Source organism: Danio rerio, chromosome 21, assembly GCF_052040795.2.
Source record: "Danio rerio strain M-AB ecotype USA chromosome 21, GRCz13ab, whole genome shotgun sequence".
Taxonomy (NCBI): domain Eukaryota; kingdom Metazoa; phylum Chordata; class Actinopteri; order Cypriniformes; family Danionidae; genus Danio; species Danio rerio.
This window is the reverse complement of record NC_141041.1, coordinates 43,849,114-43,867,619: the sequence shown is the minus strand read 5'-3', so window position 1 is coordinate 43,867,619 and position 18,506 is coordinate 43,849,114. Positions and strand designations below refer to the sequence as shown.

The window sequence follows — 18,506 nt, the reverse complement described above, 5'->3', positions numbered from 1 at the left end:
ACTAAAGTGTTTTGATACAAAGTATTAACCTATTTTCAAAAAACACATAAAATACAAATTACAAAATACTTTTTTGTATTTGAAATACGCATTTGAAATACATCTATCATAAATACTGCTGCCCATCCCTGCTAGGAAGCATAAATACAAAAATCATTATTAACTAATGACAAACGGGTGTGAACACAGGTGGAACTAATGAATACTGGTAGATGACAGGAAAACAGAACAAAGGAATCACATGGTGGGGAAAGTCCTGACAATTACCACATATAATAACATGTTTTTACTTAAAAAACACCTTATAATTTCAGTCAAGTGTTTGAAATAATTCCTCATGTGAGATAATTACATCGTTTTGTGATTATTAGTCACGCTGAATCAATGGAAGCAGTTAAATCATATGTTTAGTCAGCAACCGCTATCCTACTGTATGGGGATTTCCTATAGGTGTGTTCTTTGTGGGTATTTGGGTTTTCTGTGAGAGCGCCCTCTGGCCTTCAGAGGAGATTTACTTCAGATCACAGTATTCTTCCCTGACAAGAAGTGCATGACAATTGCAGCAGCTGTAAGTTCAAATCATTAGGGTGTCTCTTACAGTAATTATAGCAGGCATACAGTACCTCAACAGTAATCGTGTGATTCACCTTGTACAGTAGGTTGATTTGTGTCATGGCTCATAATAAATCAACAAAAACATTATTAATATCTTACTCTTATATCTAATATCTAAACTGTACAGCTGCACTATAAAAAACTTCCATTTATTTACTCTATGAATTGCATTAAGAGATATTTATAAGCACAAGAGGGTTCATATTATTAAAAGACTCTTTAGAAGGACTAAACATCAGCCATTTTACAACTGCAGTGAGCTGAGCTGCTCAGTGAAATCAATAGTAGACAGTTCAATAGCAGTTCAGTACTTTATTTATACATTTCAAGCTGTACACAGTGTCACTTATGTTGGCCTTTACTGATTATTCAGGCCTTCTTGGTTACATCTTTGTTACATTCTCCTAACTGAAGATCAACATGCTGGCCTCATAGCAAGCATGCCTAACAGGACAACTTCTCTAGTGACCATTGATGTTTTCAGGCTAAACAAACAGGGGGACGGGTGACTTTTGGAACCATCGATCGGCACAGATGTCTGACCTGTCCTCTGTCGCTCCAACACATTGCTGTTTCTAGAACAAATCAAGCACTCGTTGCTCACTGTGCCGTTAAACATGAAACTGGCGATTTTATTGTCCCTATTTTTGGCAACTTGTTTTGCTGCGGAGGGTAAGATTATCACTAAGTGCTTTATTATTAGGAGAAAGATACTTATTGGTTATTGAGCTGCCACATTAATAATTTATACATTATATTGCATATTTCTTACAGAAACATGCGAGGGACGCTGCCGGAGTGGTTTTGATCCTACAAAGAAATGCCAATGTGACCGAATGTGCAAATATTATGGAAGCTGCTGTGAGGATTTTGACACCACTTGTCGGACAAAAAGTAAGAGCCGAATTAATATTCAGTCATTGAAAATATTTAAGTATATGCTACTTATAATAATGCAAACAGATTTATAAGACATTTTTGGACGAAGATCATGCAAGTTGCAATTAATATATTATTTACAGTTTTCCTTTAAAACTATTAAAATATAATTTATTGCTGTGAAGGTGAAGTTAAAGTATTAGAAGACATGGTAACACTTTATAATAACTACACACTATAAATCATTTATTAAGCATTAGCAAATAGTGCATTCATTATTTGTAAAGCATTCACTTTACATTACTAAACGTTAGTAAGCAGTTTATAACTGCAGCTACAAATGCTGTATTCTTGACATATAAGCACCTATATAATGTGCTTAATAATTGTATTTTCATACTCTGTTAATGATTAATTTTTTATTACTAAATTAAGTATCGCATTATTTACAAACCAGTTGTATTTAAGAGTAGTTGAGGGTTTTCAGGACCATTCAGAATGAGTTGTAAATGATTAATAAACTATTGAAATCAATATTTATGTCTTATTATTCAGGCATATACTAATAGTTAACTAATATGTTAATAAATGCTTTATTAACTCAACTTCATGCAGTTTTGTGACCTAATCTAAAGTGAGGACTATTCATGCTTTATAAATGCTTTATAAATGACAAATAAAGGCTCAGTATCAAATGAACGATAATCTGTGCAATCTTTCTAAAAAGTAAAATTACTGTAAAGTTTAAACATTGCTGAATAACAGGAGTGTCAAAATATGACATCCAACTGGATAAAACAACAACAATATAATAATTTAACATTTTGATAAGATGTAATGTTTAAACTCTACTGTGATTTTATTTTAGATAAGGTTGCAAAGATTTATTTTTCATTTGAAGTACAGTTTCATTTGTGTATCTTTAAATGAAGAGAAATAAATAATGTATTTTTTTTCTGTTTAGAATTTAACTGAGCCTTTATTTGTCATTTATAAAGGATTTATAAAGCATGAATAGTCCTCACTTTAGATTAGGTCACAAAACTGCATGAAGTTGAGTTAATAAAGCATTTATTAACATATTAGTTAACTATTAGTATATGCCTGAATAATAAGACATATAAATGTTGATTTCAATAGTTTATTAATCGTTTACTAACTCATTCTGAATGATCATAAAAACCCTCAGCTACTCTTAAATACAAACAGTTTGTAAATAATTCGATACTTAATTTAGTAATGAAAAATTAATCATTAACTAAGTATGAAATTGCAATTTTTAAACACATTATATAGGTGCTTATAAGTCAAGAATGGAGCATTTGTAGCTGCAGTTATAAACTGCTTACTAACACTTATTAATGTAGAGTTAATGCTTAACAGATAATGAATTCCCTATTTGCTAATGCTTAATAAATGATTTATAGTGTGTAGTTATTATAAAGTGTTACCAATATCTCTTCTTGTTATTAATTCTAAAAACAGTTGCTTCTGTGAAAACCATGATACCTATTTCCTAAAATGTTTCAAAGAATAAAATACGTAAAATCTAAATCTTTTGTTCACAAAGGACACATTAAATTGTTCTGTACTGTAAAAACATAACATTTTAATGCGCCTTATAAATTACAGAACAAAAAAAGCACTTGCAGATGTTTGCAATTTGTCCAAATGTATTTCTTTGTATAAATAATACATAGAAATACATTTGGAAAAATTGCTCACACAATATTTTGCTTAAAATAACTAAAACCTTTGCTGAAAGTTAAAGTTTCAACACCAAAAGCTGTTGAATCACAAACCAAGGTCCATTTATGTGTTTTGGATATGTAAATAAAGAAAATACCAGTGCATCATGAGCTGCAATTAATTATTAAATGTAATATTATAATGGGGTATAGATATTTAATTAGGCTTGATAAAATATTCTATAAATAAAAGTTTTCAGTTTGCGACACAGATAAGTACGCCACTGAAGGATCTATTTGACTGGAAAGTGTTAAACAATACTGGTGCTCTGAAAGCTTTGCTTTGTTTGTGTGAACAGCTTGAACTGTCTGGCACAAATACACTGTTTCATCATCCAGTGTTGTGATTTTAGGGCGGGGCTTTCTGTTTTGTCTGACCAATGGCAGATAGGGGCAGTGCTTGGGTAGTTTTACAATGTTTACAAATAGGATTCATTTCAACTATGGAAAATGTTAGCTTTATGGACTTAAAAAAAAAAACTTTAAAAACAGCATATATCCATTATAATCCAGCTGTAAAAAATAAAAATGTAACCTTCTTGAACAATGTATTTGTGGTTAATGGTATTCATTAATGAAAATTATATATTTTTTTGTTTTGCTAAAGCTGATTCTTATGTCTTACAATGATATGAAATTGTCTCACATTTATATTCACATACACAATGCATTCAAATGAAAGAAAGAAAAAAAAGAAACACTTCAAACAACCAGAAAATTATGACAGTATATCAGTACCAGTTCATGAAAGGCAGAAATTGATAGCTTGTTTTGTAAATAATGCAAAATAAAAAGATTGCTTTGTTTTTCTACACAAACCACATGTCTCTTATCTCTGTGCCTCCCTGATATAAATTTATTTCTAACCTTTGATAAATGTTTACAACAGATTGCTGCGGAGAAGAAAAATATAGTGAGTGGGTCAAAGATGAGACGACGGCTTTTAAAAGCAGTCTGGAAAACATAATAAATCCATAAAACACAACATCTAAAAATGTCTGCTCTAATGTTTAAATAAAATGTCCAAGTATGCTTACAATTTTGTTTCATCATTATTCAGTATAACAGATATATTTATGTAAAATTAAACAAATAATCTGGCATGCACTTATTAAAATATTAAAACAATAAATGGGTCATGGCGAGGCAGTGGCGCAGTAGGTAGTGCTGTCGCCTCACAGCAAGAACGTCGCTGGGTCGCTGGTTGGAACCCCGGCTCAGTTGGTGTTTCTGTGTGGAGTTTGCATGTTCTCCCTGCGTTCGCGTGGGTTTCCTCCGGGTGCTCCGGTTTCCCCCACAGTCCAAAGACATGTGGTACAATTGAATTGGGTAGGCTAAATTGTCCGTAGTTTATGAGTGTGTGTGTGAATGTGTGTGTGGATGTTTCCCAGAGATGGGTTGCAGCTGGAAGGGCATCCGCTGCGTAAAAACTTGCTGGATAAGTTGGCGGTTCATTCTGCTGTGGCAACCCCGGATTAATAAAGGGACTAAGCCGACAAGAAAATTAATGAAATGAAATGGGTCACACTTTATTTTGTTGGTCCGTTTGTTGAATTTAAGTTACAATATATCTAAATGCCAACTAATTCTCAGATTATCAGTAGACAGTTAGGTTGGGGTTAGGGTTCGCGCAAGTTAACATGTATTTGCAGTTTCTAATGTCTGTTGAAGGAGCAGTATTAAGCAAACAGATTACTAATACTCAAACAAACCATCAAAATAAAGTGTTACCGATAAATGATGTCTCCTCTGTTATTTAATTGCTCTTCATCAGTCTATTTCTGTCACGAATAACTGAATGTTCAGAGGGATCCAAGTGCGAGTTAAACAAAATAATATTTATTGACAAAGTCAAACAAAAATCAAGTAATGAATGGTGCTAATGCTAGGAGAGATCGGGCAGAAATCAGACGGGAAACAGGGTCCAGAAATTAGTCCTCAGATCCTACGCACACAGACAGAACAGCACACCATAAGCACACTTAACGAACTGACAAAGACACACAGAAAACGTGGCCCATATATAGACCCGAATATGAGCCTCAGCTGGCGAGCTCATCAAGCCAGCTGAGTGCCGTCATCACAAGTGATCAAAACAAATACACGAGGAGAACAAAAACAAACCAACGTGATCAAACAGACACTCCGGAAAAGCGCACAAACCTGCAACCGAGACAATTTCATGGTTCATTGCCTGTAGTTTCTTAGCCAACCCTTTTAGAGGACTTGAATGAGTTAGTGACATTTTAAAGATGCAATATTCTAGAAATAGCAGATTTGGGATGAGCAGCTTCCTATGCCTTCATCTGGACAATCTGCTGTTGGAGGGTTTCAGTGACATTAGAACAAATACCAGTTAAATAGATTTCTTTAAATGGTTAAGGAAATGTGTCATGTCTCATCTAGGAGTGAGGGCGCAACATAGTGTGGAAGATTATGAGTTTATTTTGAATAATGATCTTTTTACAATTATCAGCTGGAGTGCTCACAGAACTCATTACAGAGCACTCCAGTGCAACACCTGCTACAGCTGTTCACCTATATAATGAAACAGTCCAGAAACAAAAACACGGTTGTGAAGACAAGGAGAACGCTGATAATTGCACACTGAACAGTTAAACAAGATTTCGCAATATAAGAGAGTGACTGGAGGGCTTATACAGTATAGTGAGTGCAAATTTGTGTGAATGATCTTTAGCTGTGTGTGTGTGTGTGTGTGTGTGTGTGTGTGTGTGTGTGTGTGTGTGTGTGTGTGTGTGTGTGTGTGTGTGTGTGTGTGTGTCAGTCTAGATTGTTTACAGCCGTAGCGATGTTGATTGGCACGAAACATCATGGTTGTTGTAGTCCAGATGAATAGCAGATATGAATAGATGGCTGGAGTGCGCAGGGGTTTTGTGGGCACTCCAGCTGATACTCATAACAGATCTCTTAAAGAAAAATAGACTCTTTTTACAGCTCCTCTGGAGCTTAATAGTTTTAACTATTTAACTATTTTTTAAATTCGTCCAGCTGATTTCTGATTGTGGCAGGACCACTTATATGCATGAAATGTTAAATACAGTATACTGTATAACATGGGAACATCTGAAAGTGTTTTCTAATTTTGTTTAATGCTTTTTAGTAAATTCCTCATTTAATTTTTTTTTCATAAGTTGCTTTGGAATTTATGTAAAAAACGCACATGTGTGTGTGTGTGTGTGTGTTTGTGCGGGTGTGTGAGTGTGTGTGTGTGTGTGTGTGTGTGTGTGTGACTGTGGGTCTCTGTTTTAATTGTATCTGAATTGCTGTCTGTCATTTTGCTGTTTTTATCCTGAAATCCACCTATGGTTATCCTATTTCCTGAGAGTGGGCAGGGAGAACCCACTCTGAGTGGTTTAAAGGCAAAACAGCCGTAGTTCCCTCTGACCCCAAAATGTACATATTCTACATGGCATAATAAATGATCTGATGGGTATTTTGACCTGACACTTATATTATTACTTAGCATTACTTTACTTATTTTACATCTTGTAACAAGGCAAACAGTGAAGTGCTTTATAATAGAAAAAGCAGTGTTTTGGAAATTGTAAGTTTTTAATCTTGCTTTGCATGAATTTTATATTTAAGACCCTACCAAATATGGTCAATAAGGACCTTCTGATTCAAGAGTTATTTTATGACATAATCAATGAGTATAGAGAGTTTTTGAAGGCACGTACCTACTGTCCTTACCTTTTATTTAATTTATTGAACCAGTCCCGTGTATGGCACATTTAACATGCATGCAGCTCCTGAATTATCAACCAAATATGAATGTTTATTCACATTCTAATCTCTTACTAATTACCAGAGAATAAATGATTGTGAGAAAACTTTACTTACTGAATGTTTTCATCTGTGCCTTAGTTGCTCGCGGTGACATGTTTGACTTGCCTGAGGTAAATGTGACCACTTCAGTGATGCCGACAGAAGAAACCAATCTGACGGTCACCACAGCTCTCCCTACCACCACAGCAGCCCCTTATGTGTCTCCTACAGCTCCCCCAGACCCGGACGCTGTCACCTGCAGCAGACGCACCTTTGATGCCTTCATGCAGCTCAAGAATGGCTCAATCTTTGCCTTCAGAGGTCAGTTTTGAGGAGGAATGTAATCATTGAGGCTGTTTCAGCTGCAGTCTGACCACACCAGCCACTTTTGATTTGTGTTTCAGGCGATTATTTCTTTGAGTTAGATGACAGATCGGTCATGCCTGGGTATCCCAAACTCATCAAGGATGTCTGGGGCATCAACGGTCCTATTGATGCTGCTTTCACCCGCATCAACTGCCAGGGAAAAACATACATATTCAAGGTTTGTTTAAAATGATGTAATACTGAAGTGCCCCATTATGCGTCACAGTCAGGGCCGGAGTGGGACTTTTTTTCAGCCCTGGAGTTTCAAGCCTCAGACCGGCCCACCTCAGTTCACCACTGACTATATTAAAATAAGGTTATTTCCAATTCAGTTTCTAATTACACTATCACGTCTTTTTTTGAGAAAACAGCTGTTTTAGAACTTCAAATGTTCAACAACCCTTACAGTATGTCTTAACAATAAAAATGAAAAAAAAAAATTGTTACTCAGACAAGGACCGAACCCAGGTTGTCCGCGTCATAATCTAACATACTAACCACTGTACCACAACAGCTGTGTGTTTAATGGTGATTTATCTAGTTATATCATCATTAACCTGCATCCTGCTCACGAGGCTACAAGAAAATAGATAAAAAGAGCAGAGCTGCGGTAAAATAATGAATAAGAAGGCTGTGGTCAAGTAAATAAATAAATTATTTTTAAAAAGTGTGACTGCTGAGAGCAACCGATTCTGGAACTAGGGACACCGGCCCTCTCGGCCAAAAAACGGACCGGCCCACCGGGAATTCTCCCGGTCCTCCCGATTAGCCAATCCGGGCCTGGTCACAGTACAAAATCACAAATCGATTTGTGTTGGGAAAACATGAAGGATTTAAACCTTAAGAATTGTGTTGTTTCAACACAGTAGTTTGAACAAACAGCAAGTGTCATTTTTGAGTGTTTTTCAGGAATTACCTTTTATACTATTTGTAAATGAAAAATTCTGCAAAGGAAATAAGCTGTTCTGATCTGTCTGAAGTTAGTGTTATTGTTCAACCAATCACAACAGTCTGGGCCACGATCTGGCCAATCAGAGCAGAGTGGACCCTAAGGCTATGTTTATGGGCAAGGCAAGTTTATGTAGCACATTTCATACACAGTGGCAATTCAAAGTGCTTTACATAAACAGGAATAAAAGAAACAAGTATAAAAAAAATTATAAATAATATTAAAACAGATGAAAACAGCATAAAGTCAGTTTTTCCGTATTCCAAAACAAGTCTCGTATCTCACTTATTGTGATTACACAGAGACAGATCTACCAGTGTGGTGATGTCATGTTTACCAGTGAACAAACCACCAGATGTCGCTGGTAAACACTCACTCATGAAACTACAAATCTGTCAGTTAATGGACTTCAACTTCATACATGCTCTTCGCCCACACACCTGCTTTCTCATTTAGCTTGATTTACATTCACACCTGAGGACTTTCAGAGACTGATTACACACAGTATTTAAGCAGCACACACACTCATTCACATTGCAGAGTCTTGTTATCTGTAAAAGTAACACTACAACGCGTTTTCCTTGTCTTGTTTCTCCGTGTTTTGACCTTAGCCTAGTTTATCCTTTTGTCCTTGTTTGCCGCCTGCCTTCTGACCCCTCGCCTGTGTTTGATTACGATTCTGGATTGTCTACATATATCTGTTTGCACCTGAATTAACCATCGCTTGCCTGACTTTGAATAAACCTGCATTTGGATCCTACCTTCTGTTGTCAGTGTCACTCACCGACGTTACAGGTGATGGCCCAGGTTAAATCTTTAACTGCCCAATCAGATACAGTTTTGCATATTCCAAAACACCGGTGTATCGTATTTTCTCACTTTACTCTGGGACTTCCCCATTCTGGTGATCACCTCCACCCCCATTATTCTTATAAAATAAGAAAAGTTTTATTCATCTAAAAGCTTCAATTACAAAGTACAAAATTACACTAAATTTTGTATCCCTACAATATACATAAACTACAGTATACATAAACATCAAATTGACAAATAACTGACAGTACTGTAATCAATTGTTGATGTGTTTTTTGCCACCAATATTAGATGTTAATTTGATGTCATTTTGACATACAGGCAGTCAATTGGCATTAAATAGATTCACATTTTTTACTTGTTTTTTAATGTAATTTTGACATCAAGATGCCTGCTGTCACATGAGTCATGAGTTATTGACAAAAATTTTACAGTGAAACAAAGTTTGAGTCACTGCATGCTGTATCACAGGGAAACAAGTACTGGCGTTTTGATGGTGACGTCTTGGATGAAGATTATCCTAGAGACATAGCTGTGGGCTTCGAGAAGATTCCCGATGATGTTGATGCTGCATTTGCAATTCCGGCTCCAGGCCATCATGGGAGGGAAAAGGTGTATTTCTTTAAAGGTACGTCATAGAAAATGAAAAGGGAAGATATTTAAAGGTCAAAGCATGGATATGAGTCACATTTTAATTAAATACTCATCCAGTTTTTAATGAAATGTTTAAAAACAAATCAGTTAAAAGTGATCACTTTGTTTTGTCATAATCTGTATAGTGTGGGTATTATTTCACCAATTTATCTAAATGTTGAATCTATCCCCAGATTCACTCACCTCAGTTAGTGCTGTATGCACTGTATGTATCAATGTTTAAGAGGTCTTGCATGAACAGACACTAAAGTTTTTGATTTTAATTCTGCGATTGTATTTAGGCCTCGCAATGCATTCAAGTTTGAAAAGATTATCATTATAAAATATTTAAGAATCAAAAAACTTCTGTTGGACACACAACTTATTTTTTGTAATATTCCAGGGATATTGGGTTATGGCTTCTAATGGGTTAATCCACAAATCATCACAACAGGTCCAAATGATGGCTTTCCATGGAATTGATATATTCTCAGCATTTATTATTTTTTATCCACAGGTGACCAGTACTACCAGTATGAGTTCAAACATCAGCCGTCCCATGAAGAATGTGACCGCATGACCAAGTCCTCACCGTCCGTGGCCTTCACACGATACACAGATCTGTATTGTGACTTTGACATATTTGATCTGCTCTTTCAAGGCGGTAAGTCTGTTAATAAATTACATGACCAAATAAATACCATTAACTGGTCAAATGTTGTGTTGGATGTAATTAATTACACTATTCAATTCAGCTTTATTTGTATAGCGCTTTTACAATGTAGATTGTGTCAAAGCAGCTTCACATAAATGGTCATAGTAACTGGATCAGGGTAGTTCAGTTTTTGGTGTTTAAGTTCAGTTCAGTTTAGCTCAGTTCAGTGTGGTTTGAAGTCATTATTGAGAATACAAACACTGAAGAGCAAATTCATCGATGAGTAGCTAGCTGATTACTGTACTTAAATTACTTTGCTCCTTAATGCAAAGGATCATTTTTCTTTTCCTTAATCTTTTCATTTTTAAATAGCTTAATAACATTTCACCTTAGAATTATAAGGTTCTATCTGACTTTGTCAAAACTGAGTTTTTGAAATTCTTATTAAACGAAAACTTATTTACATTATGGAATGTTTTTTTATAAGTTGTTTACATTTAAAGACTTTTCATTTAATAAACAAATGTTACACACATTCTGTTTGCTATGGAATGCAAAAACTTTGAAGCTCATTAACTCAAAATCAGTCAGAATGCAGATAGAACCTTAGAATTCCAAGGTGACAAACAGTTACTTTAAATATAATTGCTTCAAATACGGTACTTACTTGTAAATTCAGCAGTTCTATTTAAATCAATTCAGATATTCAGAGTAATGTATGTTTTGCAGAACAATTATATTTGTCAACTTAAGAAAAACATTTAACATTTATCAAGGCAATTGCATATGCTTACCAAAATGAATTTAGAGAAAAGTTCATGACAGTTTCAGCTATAAATTTAGAGCAAATTTATTGTGTGATTGTGTATACAGTATATCTGGCACATGCTTAAAAAACAATAAAATAAAACATTTATGTCAAAATATGGTATATATAAAATATCTGGTTAATTTGAAATGTTTTGATATATTGTTGAGAATTTAAGTCTTAACATTAAAAGTCCTGTTTAACTAAGACTGAAATAATATAATGATATGTTATATTATCTTCAGTGCTCAGCATATATGAGTAAACCCCTCACAAATCTATCTTTTAAATTTATATTTTTTATAGGAAACTATACAATATTATTTTTGTGCATATACATTAAATTAGTCAGTACTGAAGCCAAATGTTGAGCTTATCTAACAAAATAACTTATGATAACGGTCCAAAAACTAGTACATCCAAATTTAGATTGTAAAGAAAAATCTTAAATACATATAAAAAAAAGAGGAAAAATCAAGAGAATCAAAAAATATTGAAAAAAATTTAGTTTAAATTTTGTAAGTATTTTTTTTCAATATTTTACTTAAATTTTGTTGTATTATCTTTCAATTTCTTAATATTTTTGGTGACTAAAATATAATTTTACTTAACATATCTGTTTAAAAAAATCTGTTTTGTTTAAATGCACCAACATACAATGCCTATATTCACTGAGAAATGGATAAAAATATTCATTTTCAAAACGAGGTGTACTCAATTATAGGCTAAGCACTGCATGCTTTAACATTCATGCAAATCTTTTTAAATTGAAAATGAAATGGCTTTTTGAGTAAGTTACTTTTCAGTCAAGTAATTTAACTACAGATTTAATGAGGTAATTAGAAATTAATTCCTTTTGTAACTTACCCAACACTGCTGTTCACCCATGAAGCTCAAGGGCATCACAAAGGGCCACGCTTCATTTCCAAAGACTGGATTGGCATTAAACCACCCGTGGATGCTGCAATGGTGGGTCGACTGTATGTGAACTCCGGCCCATCACCGTCTCCATCCACCAGCCTGAGCAGAGGGCAAAACACACGAAGGAGGCTTAGAGGTAGCAAAGCCAGGGTGAGTCGATCGCTCTTCTGGGAAGACTTCGGACTGGACTATGAGGAAAGGTTTGTTAAAGAGGACATTTATTTGATTTTATATTTTCTGAGATCCACTTATAATACAATTGCATCCAAAATCATCACAAATTAGTTGAGTACATCACAACAGAGTCATCTGTTATTTTGATATGCAAAACATATACTTTATTATAGAAGCTTGTGGTTGAATTATGTCTCTAAGAGAGGGTCAAAAAACAAATATACTTAATTTTAAAAGCTTAATTTGATTACGATACACATTTTCACCCAGTTGAATTGTGTTATTGCAACTTAATTCCATTTATCAAGGGTCTCAAAATATTATATTATATTATATTATATTATATTATATTATATTATTTTATATTATATTATATTATATTATATTATATTATATTATATTATATTATATTATATTATATTATATTATATTATATTATATTATATTATATAACCTCCTACTGTATGTGTCTAAACATCCGACCCTTTGTGTATTAAATTTATGAACCCTTACAGCGTATTGCAATAATTCTATTGTAGGTATTTTGGAACAGAAAAACAGGGTAAAAAACAGAAAAAAGGCCGTGGAAGACGTCCATCTTTATTTGACATGAGCTACGACCCGATGGATTACGTCGATGTGGAGGTTGTTCAAGAGAAAGCCACACCTGTGCAGAATGTCTACTTCTTCAAGAAAGGTACTAGAGATAATGATCAATTCATTCTGTTATAGTCAATCCTTATAATATAAACATATTTCTGCTATAGTTTCCCTTTAAGGTGGACTGTAATACAACAGAAATCGTTTATACTGGAGATTTGGTTAAAGTATTAGCATTGCATCATAAATAAAACTATTACCTTATAGTTACAGTTAAAATTGTATTAACATTTATTATGTAATATTTATGATGAGGTACAACCTCAGTGAGTATTAAAGACTTTAAAAAAACTTTTTAAAAAGTCACACTGTAAAAAAAAATCTGTAAATGTACATTTTTTCCCAACAGCTGGGGTGCTGGCGTTAAATTACTGAAATTTACCATAAAATATTGGACCTTAAAATTTTGGACATTAAATTACTGAAATTTCCTTAAATTTAAATTCCTGGTAAATTTCTGTCATTTAACGTCAGTTTTTTAACGGCAAATTTCTGTAAATTAATGACTGTTATTTTACGATAAATTTCTGTAATTTAATGTCTGTTATTCCGGTAAATTTCTGTAATTTCACGTCTTATTTTACGGTAAATTTCTGCAATTTAATGTCTGTTATTCCGGTAAATTTCTGTTTTTCGCGTCTTATTTTACAGTAAATTTCTGTAATTTAATGTTTGTTATTTATGGTAAATTTCTGTAATTTCATATCTGTTATTTACGGTAAATTTCTGTAATTTCACGTCTGTTATTTACGGTAAATTTCTGTAATTTCCCGTCTGTTATTTTAAGGTAAATTTCTGTTATTTCACGTCTGTTATTCTACGGTAATCTTCTGTAATTTCATATCTGTTATTTACAGTAAATTTCTGTAATTTCACGTCTTTTATTTATGGTAAATTTTTGTAATTTCATATCTGTTATTTACGGTAAATTTCTGTAATTTCATTTCTGTTATTTACGGTAAATTTCTGTAATTTCATTTCTGTTATTTACGGTAAATTTCTGTAATTTCATTTCTGTTATTTATGGTAAATTTCTGTAATTTCACGTCTGTTACTTTACCGTAAATTTCTGCAATTTAATGTCTGTTATTTATGGTAAATTTCTGTAATTTAATGTCTGTTATTTTACGGTCATTTAATGCCCATTATTTTATTTTACACTTATTTCCAGCACCCCAGTAAAATTACAGATTTTTTATAGTGCATATCAACTCCTAAATATTATTTTTCGGTATTTGAATTCTGTGGTATTTCTCTTCTAGACAAATACTACAGGGTGGACCTTCAGACGAAACGGATTGACCGAGTAACTCCTCCTTACCCAAGATCCATTGGCAAATACTGGTTGGGATGTAAAGAAAAGGACTTGTCAGAGAAAAGATAAAAAAAAAAACTGAATTTCTATATTTGAGCTGAAAATACAGATTTGAACAGCATTGTTGGATTAGAAGTCATTCATGAGCCATTAATCTCTGTCAGCATTGTAGTTACTAAAAAATATTATATTGAAAAATTTCTAATCTTTACAGTTGTAGCAGACAGTTTTTTGCATACATTAGGATAAAGATTGTCATAACCAATATATATTTTTCAATATATGATCTTGATCAAATTTGTGACCTGTTCATGTATCAAAATGCTGAATAAAAGTAAACAATGTTTCGTGCAAGCAATGTTGTCTTATTTGTAGCCTGTATTTGTCGAATTGTTTTTAGTATAGACACTTCGAAGATCATTTAACTGACAGTTACACAAGTTGGAGGATATTTATTAAGTCATTTATTACATTATAATCACTTGTAATCCAACTACATAATTTAGCAGTTGTCGCTAATCAATAAATATCATGTGATAATAATTCAATAATGAGAAAAGATAATTACAAGGTGATTTTTTTTTTGCATGACCAACTTCATAATTTTTCAGATGTATAATATATCTTTTGTTGAACAATTTTATTTTATAATAGCAAATATTAATACGCTACCTGACATAAGTCGTCAGTCCCAGTTGTAAGAGCAACAAATAATAACTTGACTTTTAGTTGATCATTTGAAAAAGTGTCAGAGGGTACATTTTAATGATCATCTGTTGAACTGCATCCCAATCATCACAAATACTGCAGAAGACCTATTGGAACCGGCATGGACCCAATATTCTCACAGAAATCAGTCAAGTTTGGTGAAGGAAAAATCATGGATTGGGGTTACATTCAAAATGGATGTGTGCGAGAAATCGGCAGAGTGGATGGCAACAACAACAGTCTGAGGTATCAAGACATTTGTGCTGCCCATTACATTACAAACCACAGGAGAGGGCAAATTCTTCAATAGGATAGTGCTCCTTCTCATACTTTAGCCTCCACATCAAAGTTCCTGAAAACAAAGAAGATCGAGGTGCTTGGCCAGTCCAGTCTCCAAACATGAACATTATTGAGCATGTCTGGGTATGATGGATTTTGGTAAAATAAGCGCAACCTAGATGCACTCACACTTCTCAAACAATCCGTAAAACGGGCCCGGTTCGGATAGCATAACAAAGGTTATGCAATGTGGTTTCCACCTCAAAAACTGTCAAATAGTCACCCAAATACACACAAACCACCTAACATATGGATGCTTTAATTTCATCAGTATTTTGCTTAGTTATTGGAACTGCTACAATTTATGGATAACATATGAGCAACAACTCCAAGCAGCAACAGACAGTCTACCACAACATAACAAATCACATCTGTAATGGCTAAAACTTGACCATTAAACTCTAAGTTTTAGCTACCTTTGTTGTTGTTTGTTGATTTGTTCAGTACAATGTAAAAAAAAAAAAATAAAAAAAAGGTCAAATGACTGGCAGCTACGGCTGCCAAACACAAACCATAAAATTATGGTAAAATGTCTTTATTGAAATAAAGTGCAAAAAATAATAAATCTACAGATATTTTCATTAAAATGTTTATAGAGAAACTAGATTATTACGATCAAACTTGTTCAATAAAGTAAAACACTAAGAGTTTTACAAGGAAACACTGTTATTTTACAGACTTTTCCTAGATTATTATGATCGAACACCATTAATAAAGTGCCTGCACTAAAAGTTTAAGAGAAAACAATGTTATTTAAAAGAATTTTCCCTAAATCATTACGATTAAAGACCTTAAACAAAATGCCAAGGCATGCTCAGGGTTGTAATTTAACAGTTTTATTTTGGATCAAAAAAGTCTGGAAAAAACAATATATGAGAGATACAACTGATTAAAGTTCTCACAACTTTAAAATTAAATTAAAAAAATTAAAATTAAATTATTGCAATTTGTCATTACTTACATAGTACATAAAATAACAGTCAAGCTGTTAATTTACAGATATTGTTTGTAATTTTTAAGGACTTTTAGATATATTTTAAAATAACAGAAAATTACTGTATAAATAATTCTGTAATTTTCCTGTATAAAAAATGTCAGTAATTTGTCTTTAATGATAAAGTACCTAAAATGAAAGTCAAACTGTTAATTTAGAGAGATTTTTTTGTCATTTTACTAAGTTCTACAAGTAATGATGACAAAAAAAAGACCAAAAATTACTGTAAAAAAAATTGGGATATTTTCTGTAAAATTAGTTTTTTTACAGGCTACAGTAATATTTACCATATGGGGTTATATCTCATCTCCATGAGAAAAGAAAAATACTACTTGCACAAGCAAATGTGTAAAGTGTTGGAATTACAGGACTTACAGAGTTGAAAACTCTCGGCGTTAGTCAGTTTAGGGAAAATGTACACTTTTTTTTGTGCATGCAAACTTATGCAGGTGACAATAAAAACAACACTGAAAGTGAACAGCATTAGTGCTGCATTACACTTTAATTTGTGTTGTATGAATAGACTTTTTTCGAAATGTTGATTTTAAAAATGTCGATTGGACAAAAAGACAATATGGAGAAGTATTTCTCCAATTTATTTCAATTTAACATAAATATGTCTGTGTTTTCCTAAATATTTATTTCAAACAAGCTTATTTACAATATAGTGAGAAATAGCTTGGAGACATTACTTCAGAATAAAGACCAAAGACACAACATTACCTTACAATCATAAAAATGCACATCATCGTTTAAGGAAGATGCTTATGGTTGTTGTTCTTTAATTTCACAACTGAGCACACACAAATTCTTATTCAAAATGTTTTTTTTCATTGCATAATTTGGCTATATATATATATATATATATATATATATATATATATATATATATATATATATATATATATATATATATACACACACAAAGCAAAAACTTTAGAGAAAGCAAACTTTATAGATATGTGATTAATAAATTTAATGTTTACGACAATATAAATGCATTTTCTTCCCACACGCAAAAATATTGTTGGTTTTCAATAGAAGCCTAAACACTTAAGAATTATACACCTTTCCAGCTTAATAAAACACACATGATAACAAATAATCACCGACTATGCTAAATCAGTCATATTTTTTTAATTTAGAATGTGTTATAATAAACTATTCTAAATGTTTTGCCTATGATTTTATTTGACTGTTTTACATTTTTAAAGTACATTTTTAAATTGTTTTGGTGGTGTCATATTCAACTTTGTATACTTGCATTTTAACTTGAACCAGATATTTCTAAATACTCTGAAAAGTTTCACGATATAGAAAGAGTCTTAAATATTTTTAATTATCATCTGCACTTTACCACGTCTTCATTTTAGGCAGTGGCGCCCCCAGAAAATTTTCTTAGAGATGGCCAGAAGAGAAAAACTTGGGGTGGCACACACACAAAAATAATGAATTCAGTGTAATTTTATATTTTTGTTTCTGATAAATTAAATAATGTGCTTTTAATTAATTAATTACCCTTAAAATATTGCAATTTATTCCTTAAAATATATAAATTCAAATTCAATAAAATAAAATAATCAATATTTAGTTTAAAAACCCTTTTCATATAATCAGGCGCCCCTGATTTTAGGGCGTGATTTTTTTCCCCAAACCAGTTCAGCGCAAACCACGCCCCCTACGCGAAAACCCCACCCCGCTGCTGTGACTCACGTCCGTGGCTCGATTTCATTGGTCCAGCAGCTCCAGCTTTATCACAATGGCAGCGAACACAAACTATTTTTTATTAAAACACCTAAAATACGAAAGGTTAACAAAGTGCGTGTATGAAATAAAACGTAGTACAAACAACCTACAGCTTATATAAAAAGCTGTGTTTAATGAATAAAAATAGTGCCAAAAATACATGAAGTAAACACACACACAACAGCATCTTAACAATGAGAAAACTTTACTCAAGTACAAAAACCAGCAAAAAACACACAAACATAATATTTATTTAAAAAAACATTTTTATATATTATTAATTTAACACAGCCCCTGCATGCAAACATAACCTCTTTATCTTTCGCTGTCTAGTATAAAATAGTTAAATTGAAAGATTTATTCTGACAATATCTTGTATTTATTCAGAGAAGTGGGA

The 18,506-nt window shown here is 32.9% G+C and overlaps 1 protein-coding gene and 1 long non-coding RNA gene across 3 annotated transcripts in view; both read left to right on the top strand.

Moving 5' to 3' along the window:
- LOC147838945 (uncharacterized) overlaps window positions 1-18,506 on the top strand; it is a 1,276,407-nt gene that overhangs the window by 303,441 nt on the left and 954,460 nt on the right. The window lies entirely within an intron of this gene.
- Window positions 1,174-14,678, top strand: vtnb (vitronectin b). Of its 2 annotated transcripts, NM_001139461.1 has the most exon segments (9): window positions 1,174-1,287; window positions 1,390-1,509; window positions 7,128-7,349; window positions 7,433-7,572; window positions 9,628-9,784; window positions 10,307-10,453; window positions 12,145-12,373; window positions 12,887-13,044; window positions 14,270-14,678. In NM_001139461.1, coding segments are annotated over 9 exon segments (1,350 nt in total). In that variant the 5' UTR covers window positions 1,174-1,232; the 3' UTR covers window positions 14,392-14,678.

Excerpts from the sequence above, each read along its gene's own strand:
- vtnb (XM_087299439.1), top strand. The coding sequence starts at position 7,079 with ATGATTGTGAGAAAACTTTACTTACTGAATGTTTTCATCTGTGCCTTA. Across the intron at positions 9,785-10,306 it reads AAAGGTGTATTTCTTTAAAG|GTGACCAGTACTACCAGTAT; the intron begins GTACGTCATAGA and ends TTTTATCCACAG. Across the intron at positions 13,045-14,269 it reads TGTCTACTTCTTCAAGAAAG|ACAAATACTACAGGGTGGAC; the intron begins GTACTAGAGATA and ends TTTCTCTTCTAG.